Source organism: Petaurus breviceps, unplaced genomic scaffold (genome assembly GCF_028583685.1).
Source record: "Petaurus breviceps papuanus isolate PSGF00001 unplaced genomic scaffold, PetGlider_PUasm1.0 126, whole genome shotgun sequence".
In the NCBI taxonomy this organism is placed as follows: domain Eukaryota; kingdom Metazoa; phylum Chordata; class Mammalia; order Diprotodontia; family Petauridae; genus Petaurus; species Petaurus breviceps.
The window spans coordinates 30,129,359-30,150,343 of NW_027185655.1; the positions used below are offsets into that span (position 1 = coordinate 30,129,359).

The window sequence follows — 20,985 nt, forward strand, 5'->3', positions numbered from 1 at the left end:
AAGCTATCTTTAAGAAAGCTTTCAAAGAAAGATGGGGCTTGAACAGGTTTTTGAAGGCTGGGCAGATGTTTTTTTGGCCCATGAGCATGGTTTTGGAATCCAAAGATGGGGTGGTCAATCAAGTCAGAGGGAACAGCATGAGCTAAAATAGAGATACCTAAAAGGATTGAGATGTCTCAGAGAGGGTGATGAAGTCAAGCTTAACAGTAACAAAGGGTGAGGACAGAACAGGGGAAGGTACTTAAGCAGGAAAGGCATCTGAGGCAAACTGTAAAAGTCCCTGGTTGCCAGGCTGATTTGGTAAGATTCTGCTCTGTATTCACTATTTCTTGAAAGATTAAGAACCTCAAATATATGCAACAAACAAGGGATTACCAGGGTTCCCTTTGTGGGGGAAAAAAGAAATGTAGCACAGACTCCTTAAAACAGATGGCTTTAAAATTAAACAGTCCAAAATGAACAGCCCCAGCTAGCTCACTAAAAGGAATCCAATGAGAAATCAGCTGGGGAATGCTTCCATTCTCCCTCCTGCCCTCGGATGTCTCTTGGGCCCCCGGGTGGGTAAGGGTCCTCATGTCTGATGTTTGCTCTAGCTTTGGCTTAACACCAAGTTCTTCATGACTTAGTTTAACTGAACTGCTCCATCTATTAAAGCAAGAACTTCATTAGGATGACCAGCCAACCAATGATGGCAAAGACCATTTTTGTACTTATGACCCTTCTCCCCAGGCAGGGGCTGATTGTTCACCTTCAGGACTGCGGAGTTGGAGGCTCAAGACACAATGGTCTCCTGGGAGGAGTCTGGGCTGTCACTCTGCTTGCTCTCCTGGATGTCATACTCCAAAACCAATCTGCTTATTGTCATATGCTTGTTCTTGGGCTGCAATTCAGAATTATCTGTTGACTCTGAGGGAGAACTTTCATCTGGTCTCTGCCTTTTATTTTTGAGGGTCCTTCCTTCCTTCCTTCCTTCCTTCCTTCCTTCCTTCCTTCCTTCCTTCCTTCCTTCCTTTTTCTTTTTGGAGGGGGGAGGCAAGGTAATGGGTGTTAAGTGACTTGCCCAAGGTCACACAGCTAGTGTCAAGTGTCTGAGTCTGGATTTGAACTCAGGTCCTCCTGATTTCAGTGATCTATTCATTGTGCCACCTAGCACCCCTTTATTTCCTTTTCTCAGCACAGTCGCATACTAGAGTTCCTGAAAATTGACACTTATAGCCTTAGAGATTACCTCTTGTGAAATTTAATGACCCCCCCCAATAGTATCTACACCTGCCAAATGAAGAAACTCCAGGGAAGTCCAAACTCTCTGAGTCACCTTGTCAGAGTTAGGACCAACCTTTTAAGGGCCCACACCCCTTTCTCATGGAGAGGTGTTCGAAAAGCAATTAGCCTCAATTCTTCAGGTATTTTTCTTTCCCCAATTGCACACATCTTCATGAGGAACTGGGTCCAGGCTCCTTACACCCTTTACCCAATTCCTGGGACTGCTAGACCCAAATAAGAACCCTAAAAACCCCACCACACTTTATTCATTTGGGGAGGGTGACTCCTTCCCTCTGAGACACCAGTGGAATGCCATTTCCATTTTCCCTGTCTGTCCTTCATATTGTGAGATTCTCCCCTCAATAAACATGCTTCATTTAGCTGTCTTGTGGTGAGTTCCATGTTTCCTGATACTTCACTTTTAGTATTCTACACTTTCCTAAGTCTGTACTAAAAGGATACCCTGAATTCCAAAGTTGTTTAGTTCAAGTTTTCAGGGATCAGCCTCCTAATGGGAGATTTCCTCAACAACGTATCCATTGGAGAAAAAAAAGAGAATCATCCTATAGCTATGGGATTAAAGCCATACTATAGGGAGTCTAGAGATTTGGGCCTTACCTCATTGTTCTTAAGGTAAGGTACTCAGACAGATGATGTCCAAGGTGAATAGGGATCACTAGTTCAGTAGGCCCTTGAATAGGATTCATCTTCCAGGAGGAGACTAATAACCCTCTGTTTGGTTTTCAAAACCCTTAATTATCTAACTGCCTCCACCTTTCCAGTCTTCTGCCTAACATCCCACCATCCCCACATATTCTGATCCAGCAACACTTGCGTCTTTGCTGTTATTACGCAAAAAAGGCTATACTCTAGGCATTTTCACTGGCTGCCCCTCATGCCTGGAATACTCTCCCTCCTCATCTCTGCCTCCTGGCTTCCCTGGATTCCTTTAGGTTCCAGCCAAAATTTCCATCTTCTTTAGGAAGGTACACTGAACAATCCAGACATCATAATCCCTTTTAATTCTAATTATTTCTTTCATCCATTATTTCCAAGTTTTCCTGTATGTTACTTGTCTGTCTTTTGTCTCCTCCATTAGACTGTAAACTCCTCAGGGAAGGGACTGTCTTTTATCTTTTTGTTTTCCTAGAGCTAGGTACAGTGCCAGCACACAGTAGGTGCTCAATAAATATTCATTGATTAACTAATGGACTATTTGAATGCTTCTGCAGATAGGCTCCCATAAGGCCTATTTTATATTTTATTTATATATATTATATATATATAATTATAACATAATATAAATATAATTATATAATTTTATATATATATATATATATATATAAAACATAAGGTATGTTTTATATTTACAATGGTGAGTAAAATAAATGTTGCTTAGTACTTGATACTGTGAACATGGGCTCTGTAATGCTTGTACTAACTAATTAAATATGCTAGAGCTTCCCTTTTTCAAAGGGGAATCAGACAATAGAATAACACAACAACTAGTTAACCAGAAGACTTCTGACACCCAAGGCTGCTTGACATACCAACAATCCTTTACAGTAAAACCAGCTGGAAGCTTATACCACCTTTGAACCAGACCCTGAGTCATTTAGTGCTTTATGGACCTTCAAGAGACATCCCTATCTTCAAAGACTGTCTATAGATTATGAGACTCTAGATACATTCTGTTTTATGTTGTTTTTTTTTCAAGACAAACATCTTCAGAGTTTTCCCTAAATTTGATTATGGAACTCTTGCAATATCCTGTTTTTGGAGATATCTCCTTATCAAGCCTTGAATTATTTATCACTAAGAATACTTTTTGATTTGTGTATCAAATAGCCTCAACTCTGACACCTAGAAGAATTCCTTACTTCCCTTGTTTCCTGGGACTTTCTTCCTAACATCTGGCCAAAATCATTCCTTTTCACCTTTATTTTGTTAAAAAAAATATGTATAAACATTTAACTCTTTCCGACTGGACTTTGAACATGTCAGAACAGACATTGTTTTGGCTTGCAAACTTTTCCTTCTCAGGCAATATAAAGTACTTACAATCTGTGTAAATAAACTGATCAGACTCTGGTACATTGCAGGTCCCCCTATTTGGGCCTGGGGCTTCTTCTGTTCAACAGTTCACAGAGATTTTTCTTTAACAATAGCCATGATGCAATTTCTTGAAGGAGTTGGGAACCCAGTTACCTGCATTTGGGGAAACCTAGGTTAAACATAAGCTTTGTTCATATTTGTCTTAGACCAAGGAGTTCTTAACATATTTTTTGTGTGTGTGTGCGTGTGTGTGTGCATGTATGATGGAACCCTTTGATGGACCCATTGTCAGATGTTTTTAAATGCATACAATAAAATACGAAGCATTATAATAGAAGTCAATTACATTGAAATATAGTTATCAAAATATTAAAAGAAACCCCAAAGTTTGTAGACCCCTGGTTAAGAATCTTTGATCTAGAGAAAAACTAATATTGGGGAAAACAGAAAATAATTTTGAACCTTTCTGTGCAAGCTCATAGCATTGGGGGTCATTTAGCTTCAGCTGACATTTTTTCTTTTTACACCATTATGTAATTCATGCTTCTGATAATTTTTTATAGCAAGAATGTTTATACCTGCTTCAATTCTATGATTAAAACTAATCAACCAGTTAGAATTTTATAGGATGCTCTAAAAAAAAAACCCTGACAAAACAGAAGTGGCTATTTTTGTGATATTTAGAATATGATTATTCATCTGTGTCTGAAAATTGAAAGCCCTTTTTATGTTTGAGATTTATGCTCCATTTGTGAGTTGCTGCAGCTTAACATAGTAGTTTTCTTTGATTTGTGTCCCAGGAATCTTGTCTAACTCTTTGTTCACTGCTGATCATTATCTGCAGGGCTCCTAAGGCTGTGGAATGCTGGCTGTCTCTAGTAGCTTACAAAGGAAAGCTATTCATTTTAATCCTTTCTTTTGTAGCTGAAATTGGCTTACTTTAATCCCTCTTGATAAAAAAAAAATTCTATAGTCCTCACTCTAAATGTTAGATAATCTTAATCTTTCTTTTGATGAAACCTTTAAAATATCTGTATTTAATACAGTTAAGGATAAAAGCAAATGCAATGAAGGTTTAAGGTTCCTGGCTTAAGAGTTTTTAATTCATTGGACATCTTTAGCTAGTCTCATTGTGTTGCAGCCTGTCTTGTATATATGCAAATTTTAATATAGTATTATTTTGTAGTCTTGTATTTTAGAATTTCAGAAGGGTATCTTGATTGAAATTAAGAAGGTCCATTCAGCATGCAAGTTTAATTCTTTGTTTGAATAGATGGTAATTTTTTTTGTGGATTATAACCAGAACTGCTTTCTTCCTTCATTTGGAAACTCAAGTTCTTGTTAAAGAAAATGTCTTTCTCATTCATAGAGCCTATCTACTGATAAGATATCAGTATTCAGCTTAATATAAATGTGATCTTCTTGATTTTGTCTTTGAAAGGATTTTTCAAACACCTTTCCCCCCCATGAAATGAGTATGTGATATCTAAAATCTGTGGGAAATTCCTCTGTTTCTATTTTCTTGTAAGATGGTCCAATGCCATACAGAAGCAGCTTTCCAGAAGAATGCTACTGTGAACACCCTTTAAGATTCTGATTACACAGTATAGTTAACACTCTATTCCATAACAAATCAAAGCAAAACATTCACAGAAAATCAAGGTACAGCATTCACAATATTACAAATTATCACAGAAAATCACAATATAGTATTCACAATAGCTTATCATTAAAATGGCTACATAGTTTTCACCGAAGTGATCACAATATTTAGAACAAAGAAAAATCATCTCAAAGCACAATAGTGAAAGTCTTCCACTCATCGGGCAACTAAGTTAACTCAATCAGTCACTTATCAATAACAATCATCTCAAAGTACAATAGTCAAAGTCTTCCTCTCATGGGGCACACTTGATTAACTCACGCAGTCACCTATTTAGCAATCTATTACTAAGTATCATACACAAACCCCTCCATCCCTAGGTCACTAGTAAACTACAATTTCATCATTACTCAGTACCCAAGGTCTTTTCATCTTGACTTGGGGCCGGTTCTCAGATTCCCTGGATCCCCTTCCATGGTAACAGATTCTACCTGGATTCACCAGACTGTCACCTGGGTTCAATGGCAGACAGCTCCCAGTTCCTTGTCCAGATCTCTGGGTAGGTCCTGCTCCACATTGAAGTTCACAGGGTCTAGTCCATCTCAAATCCTTCACAATTTCTGCTTCTGGGAATTCAAGGCCCAACCAAGCCACAAACAGACAAAGTCTCAGCATCCTGGTTATGCTTCCTCAGTGTTCTCCTGGGCTCCTGGGCTCTTCTGTCACCTAGGTTCCTGGGCTCCTGGCTCCTGGGCTCCTGGAATCATGTTCAGAAGAAGCTCCACCACCACAAGTTCTCAGGAAATTCTGACTCGGTTCTCAATTTCTCTTCTGTAGCTGCTCTGCCACCAGATGCTGGTCCCAAGAAATTCTGACTGTGCCTCTCTGGGGTTTTTCTTATATACACAGCATTAGCTACTTTCTGTTTCAGCCAACTCTTTCCTGTTATGGCAGCAACAGGAGATAGGAATTCATACCTTCTGTTTCCCCAACAGAGGCTTGATCAATTACTAAGTGCTAAGTACCTGTTACCTTTGCAAACACAAAGGGAGCTTTAAATTCAAATTACATTACTATTATAGATGAAAAAAGAATAGATTATGCACCTTTAGTGAAACCATTCCTGTTCTAAAATTGTGGGCCCGAGTAAATTCTCAAAATTATTCAGAAGAAATATAATGGCCACTGTTAACTGAAGTAGAATCACCCTGTGCCCTTTGTAATCTACTCACAGAAATGTGTATAAGAAAATAAAAACTGAACTTGTTACTGAAACATAAGCAAGAAAATAAATGTCTATTTTGAGAACTAATAGCAAGTCTCAAACGAGAATGAAAATACAATCTATTAAGATCTGTACCACCTGCCTACAATAATCAAATGGTGGAAACACTGACCTCGTTTATCCCTCTTCTTATAAATTAGCTTCATTGAAACAACTCTTGACAGACAGAAGAATTCTAAAGTTTCCCCAGGAAGAGATTCAACAACCTTTCACTATAATCTGCCATATTGGCAATAGTATTTTGCTATTGGGAAGTTCTTGCTTATGAATGGCAAAACCTTATAAATATCAACAAAAATGGGCTTTGACACCAAAGTACATATGAGCAGGCCAGCCCTGAGAGAAGTCAGGTTAGCATAGGGTATTGTAAAATGAATGGGAATCAATGGGGTATTTTCCCACTTTAGACCATTTTTATTTTGCATCATAGAAACATATTAGAAGAGAAAGTCATATTTCCTACCTTTAAGGAACTTGTAACCAAGTTTTGGAGAGATTATTGATAAATCTATGTTTGTTTATTTTATTTTGCTTTTTGCAGGGCAATTGGGGTTAAGTGACTTGCCCAAAGTCACATGGCTAGCAAGTGTGTCAAGTGTCTGAGGTCAGATTTGAATCTAGGTCCTCCTGATTCCAGGGCCAGTGCTCTACTCACTGCACCACCTAGCCACCCCCTAAATCTATGTTTGAATCAAATTACCTACAACTGTATGGTTCTGCTACTAACAAGAATAATTATCCACATATATTGTAAATAAAAAATCATAAGCTCATAGAATTTTGGAGTTGGAAGAGACCTTGGAGACCTAATAAAATCTCTTCCTGAAGCATGACTTCTCCCTTCAACATTCCCAAAAGATAAGCGTCCAGCTTCTTCATCTGGTAGAATACCTCCAAGGAAAGAAAACTCAATTACACAAGAATTCCAAATTGAAATATTTGAAGACAGCAAACAGGTGACCCAGTCATCTGTTTCTTCTCCAAAGTAAACATCTTTAATTCCTGCAAATGATTCTTGTATGACATTGTTTTGAGTGCCTCTCCTCCTCACCATGGGTTGAGAGCTAGAAGCTTAGAGAAAGGCCCTTATGAGCCATCTAGTCCAGGGTGTAGGAGCCATAGCCAGGATTTGAACCCAAGTCCTCTGACTCAAATTCAATTGAGTAGGCAACAACCTTCTATGAACAACCTTCTATGTCAGTGTTCTACAACAGGTGTTAGAGATAAAAGATAAAAAGCAAAATAACAACAGCAAAAGCACACTCACAAAAATACTTCCCCCTCAAAGACCTTAAATTCTCCTCCAGTGATCTTTCCATTATACTACATTGCCTCCCATCTTGGTTGTTATTTGCACCCATTTTAGCTTGATTTTCTGTGAGTTTGACATTTTTTAGTCTTCTCTACTTGCCTGCTGATTCATCTAATAGCAAAATACTCCAAAGAAAAGATGCTGAATAAAATACCTAAGTCAATGTTTGTTTTCTCCCTCTCTACCCACATTTATATAACATGATTTCAAACCTAGAGATTGTCTGGGCATAAAAGTTTAAGAGATTTAAGTAATTCAGGCCTTGGGAAAACTTGATGGCATCTTTTTTTTTTTTTTGTTCTTTTCTTCATTACTCTTGGCTCTGAGAGTACATAGATCAAATGTCTCACAGACCCCAGCTCAAGGTCCTTATCTCTGTTCAGTGAATACATTTGCAGGGTTAGCCATGGGTTGAACTAGATTCTCTCTTCATCTCTCTCTATCTACTTTTTCATCCTTTGTACCCCCTCAACAAATGTAATGATCAAAAGATCCCAAAATTTTGATTCAGATTGGGGGCAATATATAACACATTATTTTCCCACTGGCTAAGATGCTGCAAAGAACAAACCTAGATTGAGAAGTGAAGAAAACTGTTAGGAATGTCATAGCCCACACGAAGAAGGTAAGGTTCCTCCTGTATATAAGGAAGGGCCAACACCTCCACCTATTGGCTGCTGCTTTTTTCTTGGATATGATTTCCAGATATTGGTACTTATTGGCAGTGAGAAAAGCAGTGGAATGGCAAATTATGTTTTTAGTTCAAAGTGCCCACTGTCACAAATCAATAACCACATCCCAGAAATTTTGCATGAAACTAAGAATTAGCCCACCGAATCCTTAAATTTCAACTTAACAAACTTGGATCCAGACATGTCAATTTTGCATGTGAGATGTCATTTCTCTGGTGTATTCACTGGCTTACTAAAAAATAACTCATTTGGAAAGCTTTTGTTTCTAAATAGAAGGGAAAGTAGACAGGGGAGTCAGACTGGACTTCTTTCCTTCAATAAGCCACTTTAAAGTCATAGTATTAATACAGATGATCTGATCATAGCTGAATATCGTAACTATCACCTCCTTTATTCTGGGCTTCAAATTAAAAAAAAACAGCCTAGCTTTTCAAACTTCTGTAACATATTTCTTGATTCATATTAACCTTGAAGTACATTAAAACCTTAAACATTTTTACATGAGCATAGGAAGATGATGAAGTAGGGAAAGCATGTTTAAGAATAAGGGCAGGCATGTTGATTTCTAATTGTACCTCAAAAGATGTACAGAATTTGTGATGCTGCCACCCCTGCCCTAGTCACTGGCTACTTGTCTAGGAACAAAGACACTCTTGAGATTCCTGCCTCTTCCCCCATACATATCCTGGGAGAGATAATCTACTAAACATTGGAGTAAGCTTTTAAGTGAAGTTGAACTGAGGGACAATTAAGAGGGTGAGTATTGCCTCACTGCCTTTCAACCAGTCAAGCCCTAGAAGTCCATTAACCCCTTCTCTGGCCATCAAGAAGACTCAGGGATTTGACATTTGCCAACTTCCACTTTCCATCTGTTACTCAGGGATTACTTATGAAATTTACACTACCACTATGTTGGAAAAGTAATGACTATCACCCTGTACTTATTTTTTTTTTTGCCTTTAGGAGGGCAATTGGGGTTAAGTAACTTGCCCAAGATTACATGGCTAGTTTGTTTCCTAGACTCCCTTAATTCTTATATCCTTCCTCTGTTGATTATCTTCAATTTGTCCTCTACGTTATTTGTACATAGTTATTTGCACATTTTCTTTGCCATTAGGCTGTGAATTCCCTGAAAGCAAAGATGATCTTTCCCCCTTTTTGTAGTAAGTATATAGTACAGTGCATGGCCCATAGTACGTGCTTAATAAATGTGGGCTGACTGATCGACATTTAAAATGTTTGTTGACCACTGTTGGGTTCAAAAATATTGACTGAAACAAAATATAACAGATGAAAAAGTTATCTTTACACACTTAACTAGAGTCTGTAAAAATCAGTCAATGTCTTAAAAAATTATCAAGGACAGACAGAAAAGAAAAATGGTCATAAAACCAATCAAGTAATCCATTTGAAACAGAGATTATCACTTTGCTCGATTATAAGTCTCTGAGTTTGCCCTATCATTTAATGCCGGGTAACATACAATGGCTTACTAACTGTTAACATTCTAATAAACAGTATGTTCCTAAAGGGTAACATCTATCATTACCTTTGCACCTCCACAACATTCTATATAGGGGGCACTTCATGAATACTGTTGAGATGGAGTTGAATTAAATAAATGAATCATCATTCCTTTACTCTTTTTCTTCCTTGATTGAATAACTTTAAAATTTGTCCTACATTTAGGAATCTGACAAAAGTAAAAAAATTGTATTCATTATGGATCTGCTTTGATTTTTATTTAAATTTTATTTATTTAAATTTGTTTTTACTTTTGAGTTATTAGAATTTCATTACAAAGTAATGCTTGCCCATCATGGCACTGAGGAAATGTATGCTTCAAGTCATTGCCAGTTTTGCTATAAGGTTAGCATGATTTTGATTATATGCCTTTTGAAGAATTACAGTTAGGTCTGTCTTCTCAATCACAGCCTGGTTAAATTAGGAAAAACATCAGTAAGGAGATGACATTTTTTTTGAAGGGGGGAAGGCAGGGCAATTGGGGTTAAGTGATGTGTCTAGTAAGTGTTAAGTGTCTGAGGCCAAATTTGAACTCAGGTCCTCCTGACTCCGGGGGTGGTGCTGTATTCACTATACCACCTAGCCACCCCAGGAGAAGACATTTTTTGTGGGGTTCACAACAACTCCCAGAGACTATCTAAGCAATTACAGATTTGGTATAGGACCATATTAGGAACTGTCCATACCAATGATATGATTGATATTTGAACTATTAGAGCAAGTGTAAGTTAGTTGTTTAAGCTATTACAGTTAAAGTTATCATTATAATCTCAACCATTTTAATCAGAGTTATAATATTATCAAAATTGAATTTCTTATGCCTTTGTCTTTTTCATCACTTTTCTTTCCATGCTTGTATTTGAACCATTTCACTCTTCATTAAAACTTTCTCTAGAAACCGGATTGGAGAACAGAAGTGTTCTTCCAGTCATTGATCTCATAGTTTGTGATTGATTATGGAGTAATATGTTGAATAGATGTTGAACAAAAGTAGTAAATAAATTCAGGAATTATTTGTGGAGGAGCCACTTGACTGAGTAGGAATAGAATGCTGACCTTCTTATATCATGACTTGAATTCAAATCCTCCCTCAACTGTGTGATCACGGGAAAGGTTTCAATCATTCTTAGCTCCTATAAATGGAAATCTTAGAGAGTTGTTGGGGGCACTCAGAGGTCAAGTGACTTGCCTATGGTCACATAGACAACGTGTGTTAGTGGAAGTTCTGTGAAGTATACATACAAATCTACATACATACCTATGTGTGTGTGTACACATACACATAAATAGACATAATCACATATATAATTGTATTTTAATATAATTGATTTCCCTTATAAGCCAATGTTTTTATTTTCTCCATCTAAAACATTATTCTAAGGAATTCTTAGGCTTCACTAGACTGCCAAAGAGCTATATAACAAAATAACTAGAACAAGAATAGCAACAAAAGTTTAAAGACCTCTTCTTGTTCAAGGCAGGATTTCTCCAGGTGATTCTGACTTTATGACCCCTAAAACCTCTCAACTTTTGAAAATCTTTAATTTTTATTTAAAATCATGGTGGTACTTCATATTCATAATTCCATTGTGATAGGGGAACAACCAGTGAGGAAATTCCCTCTTCTGATGCATATAGGGAATTAAACTGTAATTGTAGTCTCTTTCCCTAATTAGATTGTAAGCTCCTTGAGGCCATGGACTGTCTTTTGCCCCCTTTTTGTATCCCCAGTGCTTAGCACAATATTTGGCACATATCAGGTGCTTAGGAAATGATTACTGAATTATTAATTCCCTAGGTCATCAAATCCTTAAGTAAGGTTTTACTGACTTCAAGCTCAGTCCTCTTAATAACATACACATATACACACATGCATACATACATGTATAAAATGTATGTATGCATTATTAAGAGACAGTGTAACATAGTTATAAGAGGGCTGACCTTGAATGTGTGTGTGTGTGTGTGTGTGTGTGTGTGTGTGTGTGTGTAGCAGCTAGGTTGTACAGTGAATAGAGCATTGGGTTTGGTGTGAGGAAGACCTGAGATGAAATTCAGCTTCATAAACTTCCACCTTGTGTGATCTTGGGCAGTTCTGGTGGTTCCTAATTGTCTCCAGGAAAATGACATTGTAATTTAAGTTAGTCTATTCCTTTACCTGGATTAAGTAATGATTTAGGCTACAAAAACAAAGAATGCTCTTCAAACGTATTTTATTGTCAACGATTTTTCCCACAATGGAAATGATAACGAATGGAAGAGTAGTTGTATTTTAGGTTAAAGGAGGTGCTATTTTTGAGTGTGCGATTAGGGAAATTTTTTTGTGCTTAAAATATTTGCAATAATCATTTCAATTGTACCAAATTTTTTGAGTGATTGATTCCAAGGTTAAGACCTTCTTTGCTTTATAATCTGAGGACAGAATTTTATGTCTACATAATAAATTCTTAGAAACACCAGCTGCAGTACTGCTTTGAATACTGTTCAGGTACTAAAGATCATGGAAATATTTTCTCCACAAAGTACCAAATGTTGAAGAATTTTTTGTGTCTTTGGCTCAAAAGAATGGTTACTCAGATCTCTTAGGTTAAAGAAATTGATTCTTCTGGCATATAAAACAACTAAATTTATTATTAGAAACCATATTAATACTTTGCCTAATAAGTATCATATAATAATTTATCATTTCAATGCCCTAAATTCTAGCATGGTATTTGGAAATAGTTAATATAGTTTCTAAACATGCCCAATTTAGTTGCTAAAGTAATAAAGGACCATGTTATCTGAAAGTCATTTATAAAATGATAGCCTAGGGACCTGAAAATGGGATTTCAGTTTCCCAAATTTCCTAGCTATCTCAAAAAAGATTGAACTACTTATCACTCAAGTGGTATATGCTTCATAGGAATAGATATTAATGTATTCTGGTGAAATTGACCAACTTATGTAAATTGTTGGTATCTTAATCAGTTAATTATAACAACATAAAACAGCACAACATGAAATAACATAAAATAGCATAACATGATATAGTATCTCCATTGCATAGGAAGTAAAATATAGATCCCTAGGCTACCAGTTTGTAAATGACTTTCAGGGAACATGGTCCCTTTATTATTTTAACAACTAAGTTGGGCATGTTTGGAGGTTACATCAACTCTTTCTAAATATCATGCTAGTATTTAGGGCATGGAAATAACAACCTACAATCCTTCCTTTTCTCATAAACATCCTATAAATATCCTGAGGCCAGGGATTATGTGTAATTTATGATGGTATTCTTGAAAGCAATGTCATATATATATATATATATATATATATATATTGCACTAAATTGACATATGCTGAATGAATAAATGGCTCCTAAAAACTCTAATGGTCCAACACCTTTGCCAAAAATATCACGACTATACTCTTTTGCTATAACCTGTTGATCATGAGTCTTTTTTCCCCATGTTTTATAAAGCATCTCCACTCTCCATTTCTCACTTAGAATATTACAAACACATCAACATTTACTTTAGTATGGTATCCTTGTCTATTACATGTATTTTCCAGTCATAGAGCCATATAACTGTAAAGTTAAAAGATAGCTGAAAAGCTCATGTCATTAAAATTTTGTCCCATGCAATAATCCTCTTATTCTCCTATCTACCTCATGTAGGAATCCTCTACTCTGAATGGGTTAAATGAAAAAATAAATTAATTATTTGTGGGTATTTGCATTGATATTGCCTTTGCAATTCATTTTATTCTATTATTACTGAATATTGTATATCCTTGTTTAAAGATTTATCTATTGAGGAGGACTTGGGGTTAGGAGGATTTGGTCCTTTTAAAAAGTCTCAAGGCTTTTTAATTGTTGGAAATCTGCTAGGGTCATTAAAATAGCATCACAAATAGTTTTATGAAATAGAACTTTTGGCACAAATGCTAGATTTTTAAAAAGGGATTAGATAGGAAAGGAGTCCAGTGGTGGCTCCACTGTTAATGCTGTAGAGGCTAACTATATTATAATTACTCCTCCAATCAGTAGAATGTAAATGAACAGGTATCTGCCATTGAATGAGTAGGGTAAGAACCAGCAAATGGATCTCATTCCTTATTTTTTTTTTTCATATATCAAGCCACCAGGGAATGTTGTGAGGAATGAAAAGTCAGGAAAACCAGGTTCATTCAATCAACCATTCAGTTAATAAGAATTTATTAAGCATTGTGTGACATGCACTGTGCTAAGCTCTGGAGATATAAAGACAAAGGAAAGACAGGCCTTGTACTCAAGGATGGGGAGGAGGATGGAACAACATGTATATAAGTAGATACAAAGTGGTTGGAAGGGGAAGGCACTAGCAGTTGAGAGAAATGGGAGAGGTCTCTTATAGAAGGTAGCATTCAAGCTGTCTTTCCAGCACTTACACATACTGGCTTTGTGAACCTGGGAAAGCACTTAATCTCTCAATGTCCCAGGAAAATCTAAACAAAAAGCAGTTGAAAAAAGTTGTAGATGCATTAATATAGGGAATTTAATCACTTATATAGACCTTTACTAATGAACTCACAGGTCCATAATAACAAAAAAAAATCCAGGTCCCCCAACTTTGATAATGTTTTATTGTATAATAATAATATTTGTAATAATTTTGTAATAATATTTATCATTTTTGTTTTATTTAGTATTATTAACTATAATATTATTTATAATACTTATATTACCAATAATATTTGTAATAATTGTATAATAATGAAGTATTGTCAAAGACATGGATTTGAGTCTTTCAGAGTTCTTTAGAAAGACTAGAAACCCAAAAAACAGCTCCATGAGTTAATCTCCATGAGTTCTTCAGCCTAACAACCTGTTACATATATAATAACCATATAGAGCAGAATGCATCAAATTCTCTAAAAATGTCAAATTTCATAGGATTTTAGAGGAATGAAGAAATATTTCCTTTTAGGGCAATTGGTGAAACAATTTAGAGGCACTGGAAATGAAGCCAGAACTTGAAGGATGGCTGGGATTTTGATTATGAAGATGGCTAGAAGAAATATCTCAGGCTGAAGGAACAGTAAGACCAGTGAGATTGGAATATGCCTGGCATGTTTGGATAATGGCAAGCAATAAAACTTGACTGGATCAGAGGAGCTGGAACATTTAGGACATCATAAGAGAGAAAATAAAGAAGGGAGCCTGGGTCTAAATTTTGAAAGACCATAAATGCTAGGATAAGGTGGTTAGTGTTCATTAGAAGGCAATGTGGAATTATCATTTGTATTTTGAGTAGGGGATTCTGAGAATGATCAAAAATATACTATGGAAGAAAATATTTCTGTGAAAGACCTTGCTGAAAGTAGTCATTATTACTTCATCACTTTATCAGAAATTGATCATAGTTCTACCCAGAAGATCAACCCACAAGATCATAGACAGTAAATCTTTCGTTCAGTTTCTAATTGTAGAAAACACAAACCAAGTCACAAAGATGTACCATCTATTTCTACTGTAGGACAGGCTGTCAAAAGCAAAAGTTCAGTTATCAATAACCATCTAATCCTGATCTCTAGAATGGCCAACAACTCTCTTTATTCCTTGCCTTCTAAATTGCCCTGACAGGCTTTAGCACCTGCATCAATTTTTTTCTTAAAGGAATCAAGAAACACGATAGTAGATGGGTTGGTTAGGAAGGTGAGACCTGTACATACTAGTGTGTACTTTGAGAATAGAGAGGGAAATGGAGGGAAATACGAGGAGTAGGAGAGGGATGGGAAGGAAGAAAGGTAGAGAAAAGGAAGGGAGAAGAGGAGGGTTGAGGGGAAAGATAAGCGAAGGGAGGGAGGAAGGAAGGTAGAGGAAAGAGATGAGGAAGGTGATTAAAGGGGACAGGGAGAAGGAAGATAGCTAAGAGAGAGAGAGAGAGAGAGAGAGAGAGAGAGAGAGAGAGAGAGAGATGGAGAAGGAGGGAGAGAGAGACAGACTCAGGAAAATTGACTAAAGGAATGGAAACTTTTTCCCCCAAGTACCATAAGGAATAACAAGCAATTAAATAATAACTCACTACTCCATTAGGTTGGAAATGCTTTGAAATGCACAACAAATTTCCAGAGGAGCCAATATTTACCATGTACCAAGGCAGCACCTGTTTACTGGTAATTAACAGTTCTCTAGTGACCAAGCCCAGTGTACTAGCACCTTGCTCAAGGGAGGGGAGTGTTTGGGAAGGAAGCAAAGATAAGAGATGGGGGAGAGGAAGAGGCAACAGTAGGATTAGAGCAGTAAACACTGATTTATTCTCCTCATCCCAGTCTGTATCAAGCAGTCCCTGTTCCTCCTGTTTAATCCTTTGCAGCATTTGTGGATTGATGTTCTTTAAAATACCCCAAGAGCCAAGGTGGTTATTATTGCAGCTCAGTGGGAGGGAGTAGACTCCAGGAAAAGAGCTAGTATGCATGAAAACCTTTCTTAATTTCCTTCTCAAATGGGAATGGGAAAGTGATGGAAAGAGTGGCATAAATGAAGCACAGGATTTCCTTTTAATCTCAAACCAATTCTCTGAGTTAAGCGCAAAAATTCTTTCATACTCTTTCATAGGAAGAAAGTGAAACATCTCAGGTGTAAGTTTCTAAGTGATTTGGCCAATGTTACCCTGAATGTCAGAGACAGAACTGGAAAACACAACTCTGCGTGTGTGTGTGTGTGTGTGTGTGTGTGTGTGTGTGTGTGTGTGTGTTGGGGGGTGGTGGTTGGGAACTACACTAGACCTATGACTTTATTAGTATGGGGACCTCTTTGAGGACATTCCCTGTAACTTTCCAGGTCTCTTCAACTTAGAATCTTCGAGTTACCAAGACTGGGAGAAGGTCAATGATAGAGAGAAGATAGATAATAGAAAGAGAAACAGATAAATGAGAAAAGATTTGTGATAGATACACACATATACATAGACATATGGATAAATGATAGGTTCATTCATCTTAAGTAGGATAGATAGAGAGGTAGATGATAGATGGATATTAGTCATTTTAACTCAAATGATACATCTGCATATCTATATATTTGTTTACATTTGTGTATATTTCTATATTACATTGAGAGACAGTACCATGGTAGTGATCAGAGAGCTGATCTCCAAAATGTGAATACCTTAGTTCAAATCTCATCTCTGGGACCCTAGGCAAGGTATTGCTCTCAGTGCTAGTCTAAGTAACTCTCTAAGACACTAAATAGATTGCAAAGAAGGTGCTGACCTGCTTTGGTACAGTCTCCTATATCAAAGAAATCACAGAAGCAGGCCCTCTACATATACATTTATATTCCCATACATATATGCATCTACCATATCTGCCTAATACTGCCAGAATACTTCAGGTTGGATTTAATCTTTGTGCAAGCAACTTTCATTAATAAATAATGATTTCACAGTTGTGTTTTTCTTACATGTGCTTCTCCATGTTCATACTAAGAATGGAGATTATTTTGTTTTTATATTGTGGCTGTTTTTGAAGGGGACAAAGCTTATGTAACAATAATAACTTGGGCATCTTGGGAGAGGGTATTATTACCTCTCCTAAAATGAAATATGAAAGGACTTAAAAAAGCTAGAAGTGTTACACAAATATAAGTATTGTAATTTATAAAGAAGCAGTGTAATCTTTGTGACCCACAAGCATATGATCCAATTCCTATGGTCCTTTCTAAAGGCAGACTTTTGCTGCCCCTCTCCCAGACAAGGGTGGGGAACTATGGCATTCAGGCCACATGTGGCTTTCTAGGTCCTCAGGGGTGGCCTTTTGACTGAGTCCAAGTTTTAAAGAATACATCTTTTTATTAAGCGGATTTATTCTGTGAAATTTGGATTCAAAGGGCCACATTTGAGGACATAGAGGGTCACATGTGGCCTTGATGCTGCACTTTCCCCTCCCCTGTGACCTACGAAAAGGTAAGTGATTTGTCTAATATTGCACACTAATATGTTAGAGGCAGGATTGAACCCAGTTTTTCCTGACTTAGGCTAGCTCCTTATCCATTATGTCACTGCATGATAGAGAACTAGAAATAAAATAAACAGATAAATGATTGCCAAAGATGAGGGTCCTGAATCATAGCCCTCTTTCTTCTTCCCATAGTCCTAGCTCTTAGGATTACAAGCTGGAAAGGACTTGGGAGAGCATACGATCCAATTCTCTTATTTCAGAGATGAGGACTGAGCCCCAGAGAGCAAGATCACAGATGGTGTCAGGCAATTTTGGAACCCTGGTTCTTTAACTCCAGGATAGAGAAGATCAATGTTAGTGAGAAGACAGATAATAGAAGGATATAGAAGGTAAATGATAAATAGAAAGAAAGAGAAGATATAAGATAGAAAGAGAGAGAAGGTATATGATAGTCCCAAACCATGGGCAGGTTATTGCTTTGGGGGAGTGCAGGACAAGTCCCCTAGGCATGCTTCCCTGCTTGTGGCCAGAAAAGGGAGGGGAGAGCAGTGGGGGAGTGGGGAGTTGTTGAGACCCTCCCATTGCCTTTTCTGTCTCTGTCTGGACCTCTGCTCTGGGTCCTGCACCAAACACAGGGAAGACTGCTGAAACAGAGGAAAGGCCACCAGTCCCAAACTGGGGTTGGGCTGAGGGCCATTCAAAGGGGAGAGGGGCTCTAAACGTCCAAGTTATAGATATTCCAGGAATGGAATGGTGTGTAGAAGGAGGATGGAGAGGTTCTGGCAGAATCCCATGATTAGAGCAAATAAAGTTTAAGCCAGCAACAGGTAAATGAAACTCCAAGAGCCAGACCAAGGAATGTTAGCCAGATTAATTAGGCTTGGGCTAATAATTAAGTTTTGGTTAAACTCTACCCATTCCACAAAGGTAGAGAAGTAATTCAAGGGAATACTCATTGCTCCTCAGTCTGCCTACTCCTTCTGCCTCTCAGTACCCTGGATAAATGAGAAGGTTCTTCTATATAACTTCAAGCCAGATTAGTGAAGACGAATTGCTGGATAGATTGGTGACAGGCACATGGGAGAAAAATGAGATTAAAAGGCAGCAGGGTACAGTGGAAAGTGAAATCATCCTGGAATCTAAGAACCAGGGCTCCAAAATTGCCTGACATCACGAATGATCTTGCTCTCTGGGGCTCAGCCCTTATCTGTAAAATAACGGGACTGGATTATATGTTCCCTGCAGTCTTTTCCAGTTTGAGATCTAAAGTCCTAAGAGACTATGGGAAGAAGAAAGAGGGGCTACTATTCAGGACCCTCATCTTTGGCAAAGAAGGAGCAAAAGGAGGAAATCTTTCTTTCCAGGGCAATGCAACCTGCTTGTGTTTTCCTTTCAAAACCCTCATTTCCCCTCCTCTTTGGTTTCCCCTCCGTGCTCCCCAATAACTGCCCCTTGTCACAAACAGGTTGTAAGCTCGAGGCTTCTCCCCTGGATATTTCCTAATCTCTTTTTGAACTCTCACTCACGGTCCTGCTCGCTCACTTCTTTCCTTTCCCTTCTTCCTTCTTACCTGTCCACCGCAATGGCAGTCATGGAGTAGATGCTAGCGAAAACCGCGGTGATCGGGAAGAAGTTGTGGAAACGGCAGTAGTTGGCCCCGAAGTACCATTCATTGTGCAGAGCGTAGATGAAGTTGACCAAGGTGTTGAAGGCGGCCATAGAGGCGTCTGAGAAAGCCAGATTTACCAGAAAGTAGTTGGTTACCGTTCTCATGCGCTTGTGGGCCAGGATGATCCAGATTACGATCAGGTTACCAAAGACAGCCACCGCCACCACCATGCCGTAGGCAAGGGACCACAGCGCGATGCGCCAGGACGGTTGCACAAACTGGTTGGTGAGGTTTGCCGTTGGTTGCAAAGGCGCTGGGGAGGTAGTGGCCAAGGCACCCCCGAATAAGTCCAGGGGGGGCAAGGACGAAGAGAGGTTCCCCGCCTGGGCCACGAGTTGCATCCAGTCGCCTCCTGAGATGCCCGCTGCCTCCAGAGCTCCTGGGACAGCAGAGCTCAGGTTCCCCCAGTCTGTGGTGCTGCCTCCAACACCCACCTCTGGCCAGATTGTAGATCCAGAGGGAGATGCCATGATCGCAATTGCTGCTGAAGTCCCTCAACTGCTCCCCCACCTGCCCCCCAGACCGCGCACCGTCTCAGACTTCCCTGATCCCTGATTCCCTCCTTTCTTTTCTCTTTCCTCCTTCCAGGAGAGCAATGCAAACGTCGTCTTCTATCCCTAGGAAAGCAAAGTGATGTGTTGAGAGTTGAGCTGCATGGGCAGCAAAACGCGCTTCTATAGTGGAGGGAGAGTTCGGGGCCTGGAGATGGAGGGACAAGGGCAGGACTGGGGAGGAGGGGAGGATGAAGGTTAGATCCGAGGGAGAAAGAGGGTGTTGGTCTTAAAGTGTTTAACCCAGTTACGGAGATTGCGGAAAGTGGAAAGTGTTAGCGTCCTCTTGGCCTGGGCTGGGGTAGGCGGAGTCCAGCTCATCCATCTCTCACTCTGGGGTTGAAGTAACCGCGCTGCAGCATCCTGCACTCCCCTTTAAAGACCGAGCCGGTCCTCGCCTACGTCAGAGAGACGGGATGCAGGTGGCTCCATAGGCTGAAGTGTTCGCTCCCCGTCCCCGCCTCTCATTCATTACCTGCTGCTTGGTGGGATGTGCCCACTAGCTAGAGAAACTTTGGTCCTAGTACCCCTAGAAGCCGCGAGGGTCATTCACTTCCAGGTCTTGGCTGCTTTACTTACCTCGTATCTATCTATAGCAGCCACCCATTCACAGCTCTCCAGGACTCCAGGAAATTCTCACTAGCTAAATGCCCGCCCCAATGATTTTTACGTGTCTTATCGAGGCTATTGCAGGGAGTGGGGAGAGAAGTCTTCCTTTCCCCAGGGCCCAGGCTTATGTGGTTTTTTTGTGCATTAAACTTTGCTTTGAGTCGAATCCTTTTTTTTTTTCCTCTCTCCTCCCAGGGATGTTCCTCCCACTTTCTCCCAGGCTAGAAAGCTCTCGATTTCTTTCTCCCAACTTTTTCCATTGTCATGGGAAAGAAAATACTCCGTGGAAATAGGGACTCAGATCAGAAGGGGAGGAAAGTCTCCCCGAATCCTCTAGTAAAGCCAACAATAGCGCAGGGGAGCAGAGGCAGCATGAAGCTCGATTTCTTTCAGAGGTTATCCAGAAGATGGAGTTCCCTGCGTTTGGAGTCGGTGTGCTCAGTGGTGACCGGCTAGGCACTGTGAGAGAGTGGCACACTAAACTCGTACCGAG

At 38.9% G+C, this 20,985-nt stretch overlaps 1 protein-coding gene across 1 annotated transcript in view; it reads right to left on the reverse strand.

Annotated features, from left to right (window-relative positions):
* The window catches only part of TACR3 (tachykinin receptor 3), a 100,159-nt gene extending 80,140 nt beyond the window's left edge, over window positions 1-20,019 (reverse strand). Inside the window, exon 1 of the mRNA XM_069099342.1 lies at window positions 19,234-20,019. Coding sequence (XP_068955443.1) covers window positions 19,234-19,802 — 569 coding nt within the window. The 5' untranslated portion in view covers window positions 19,803-20,019. The remainder of the gene's footprint in view (window positions 1-19,233) is intronic.
* Between the last annotated feature and the right edge of the window lie 966 nt (window positions 20,020-20,985).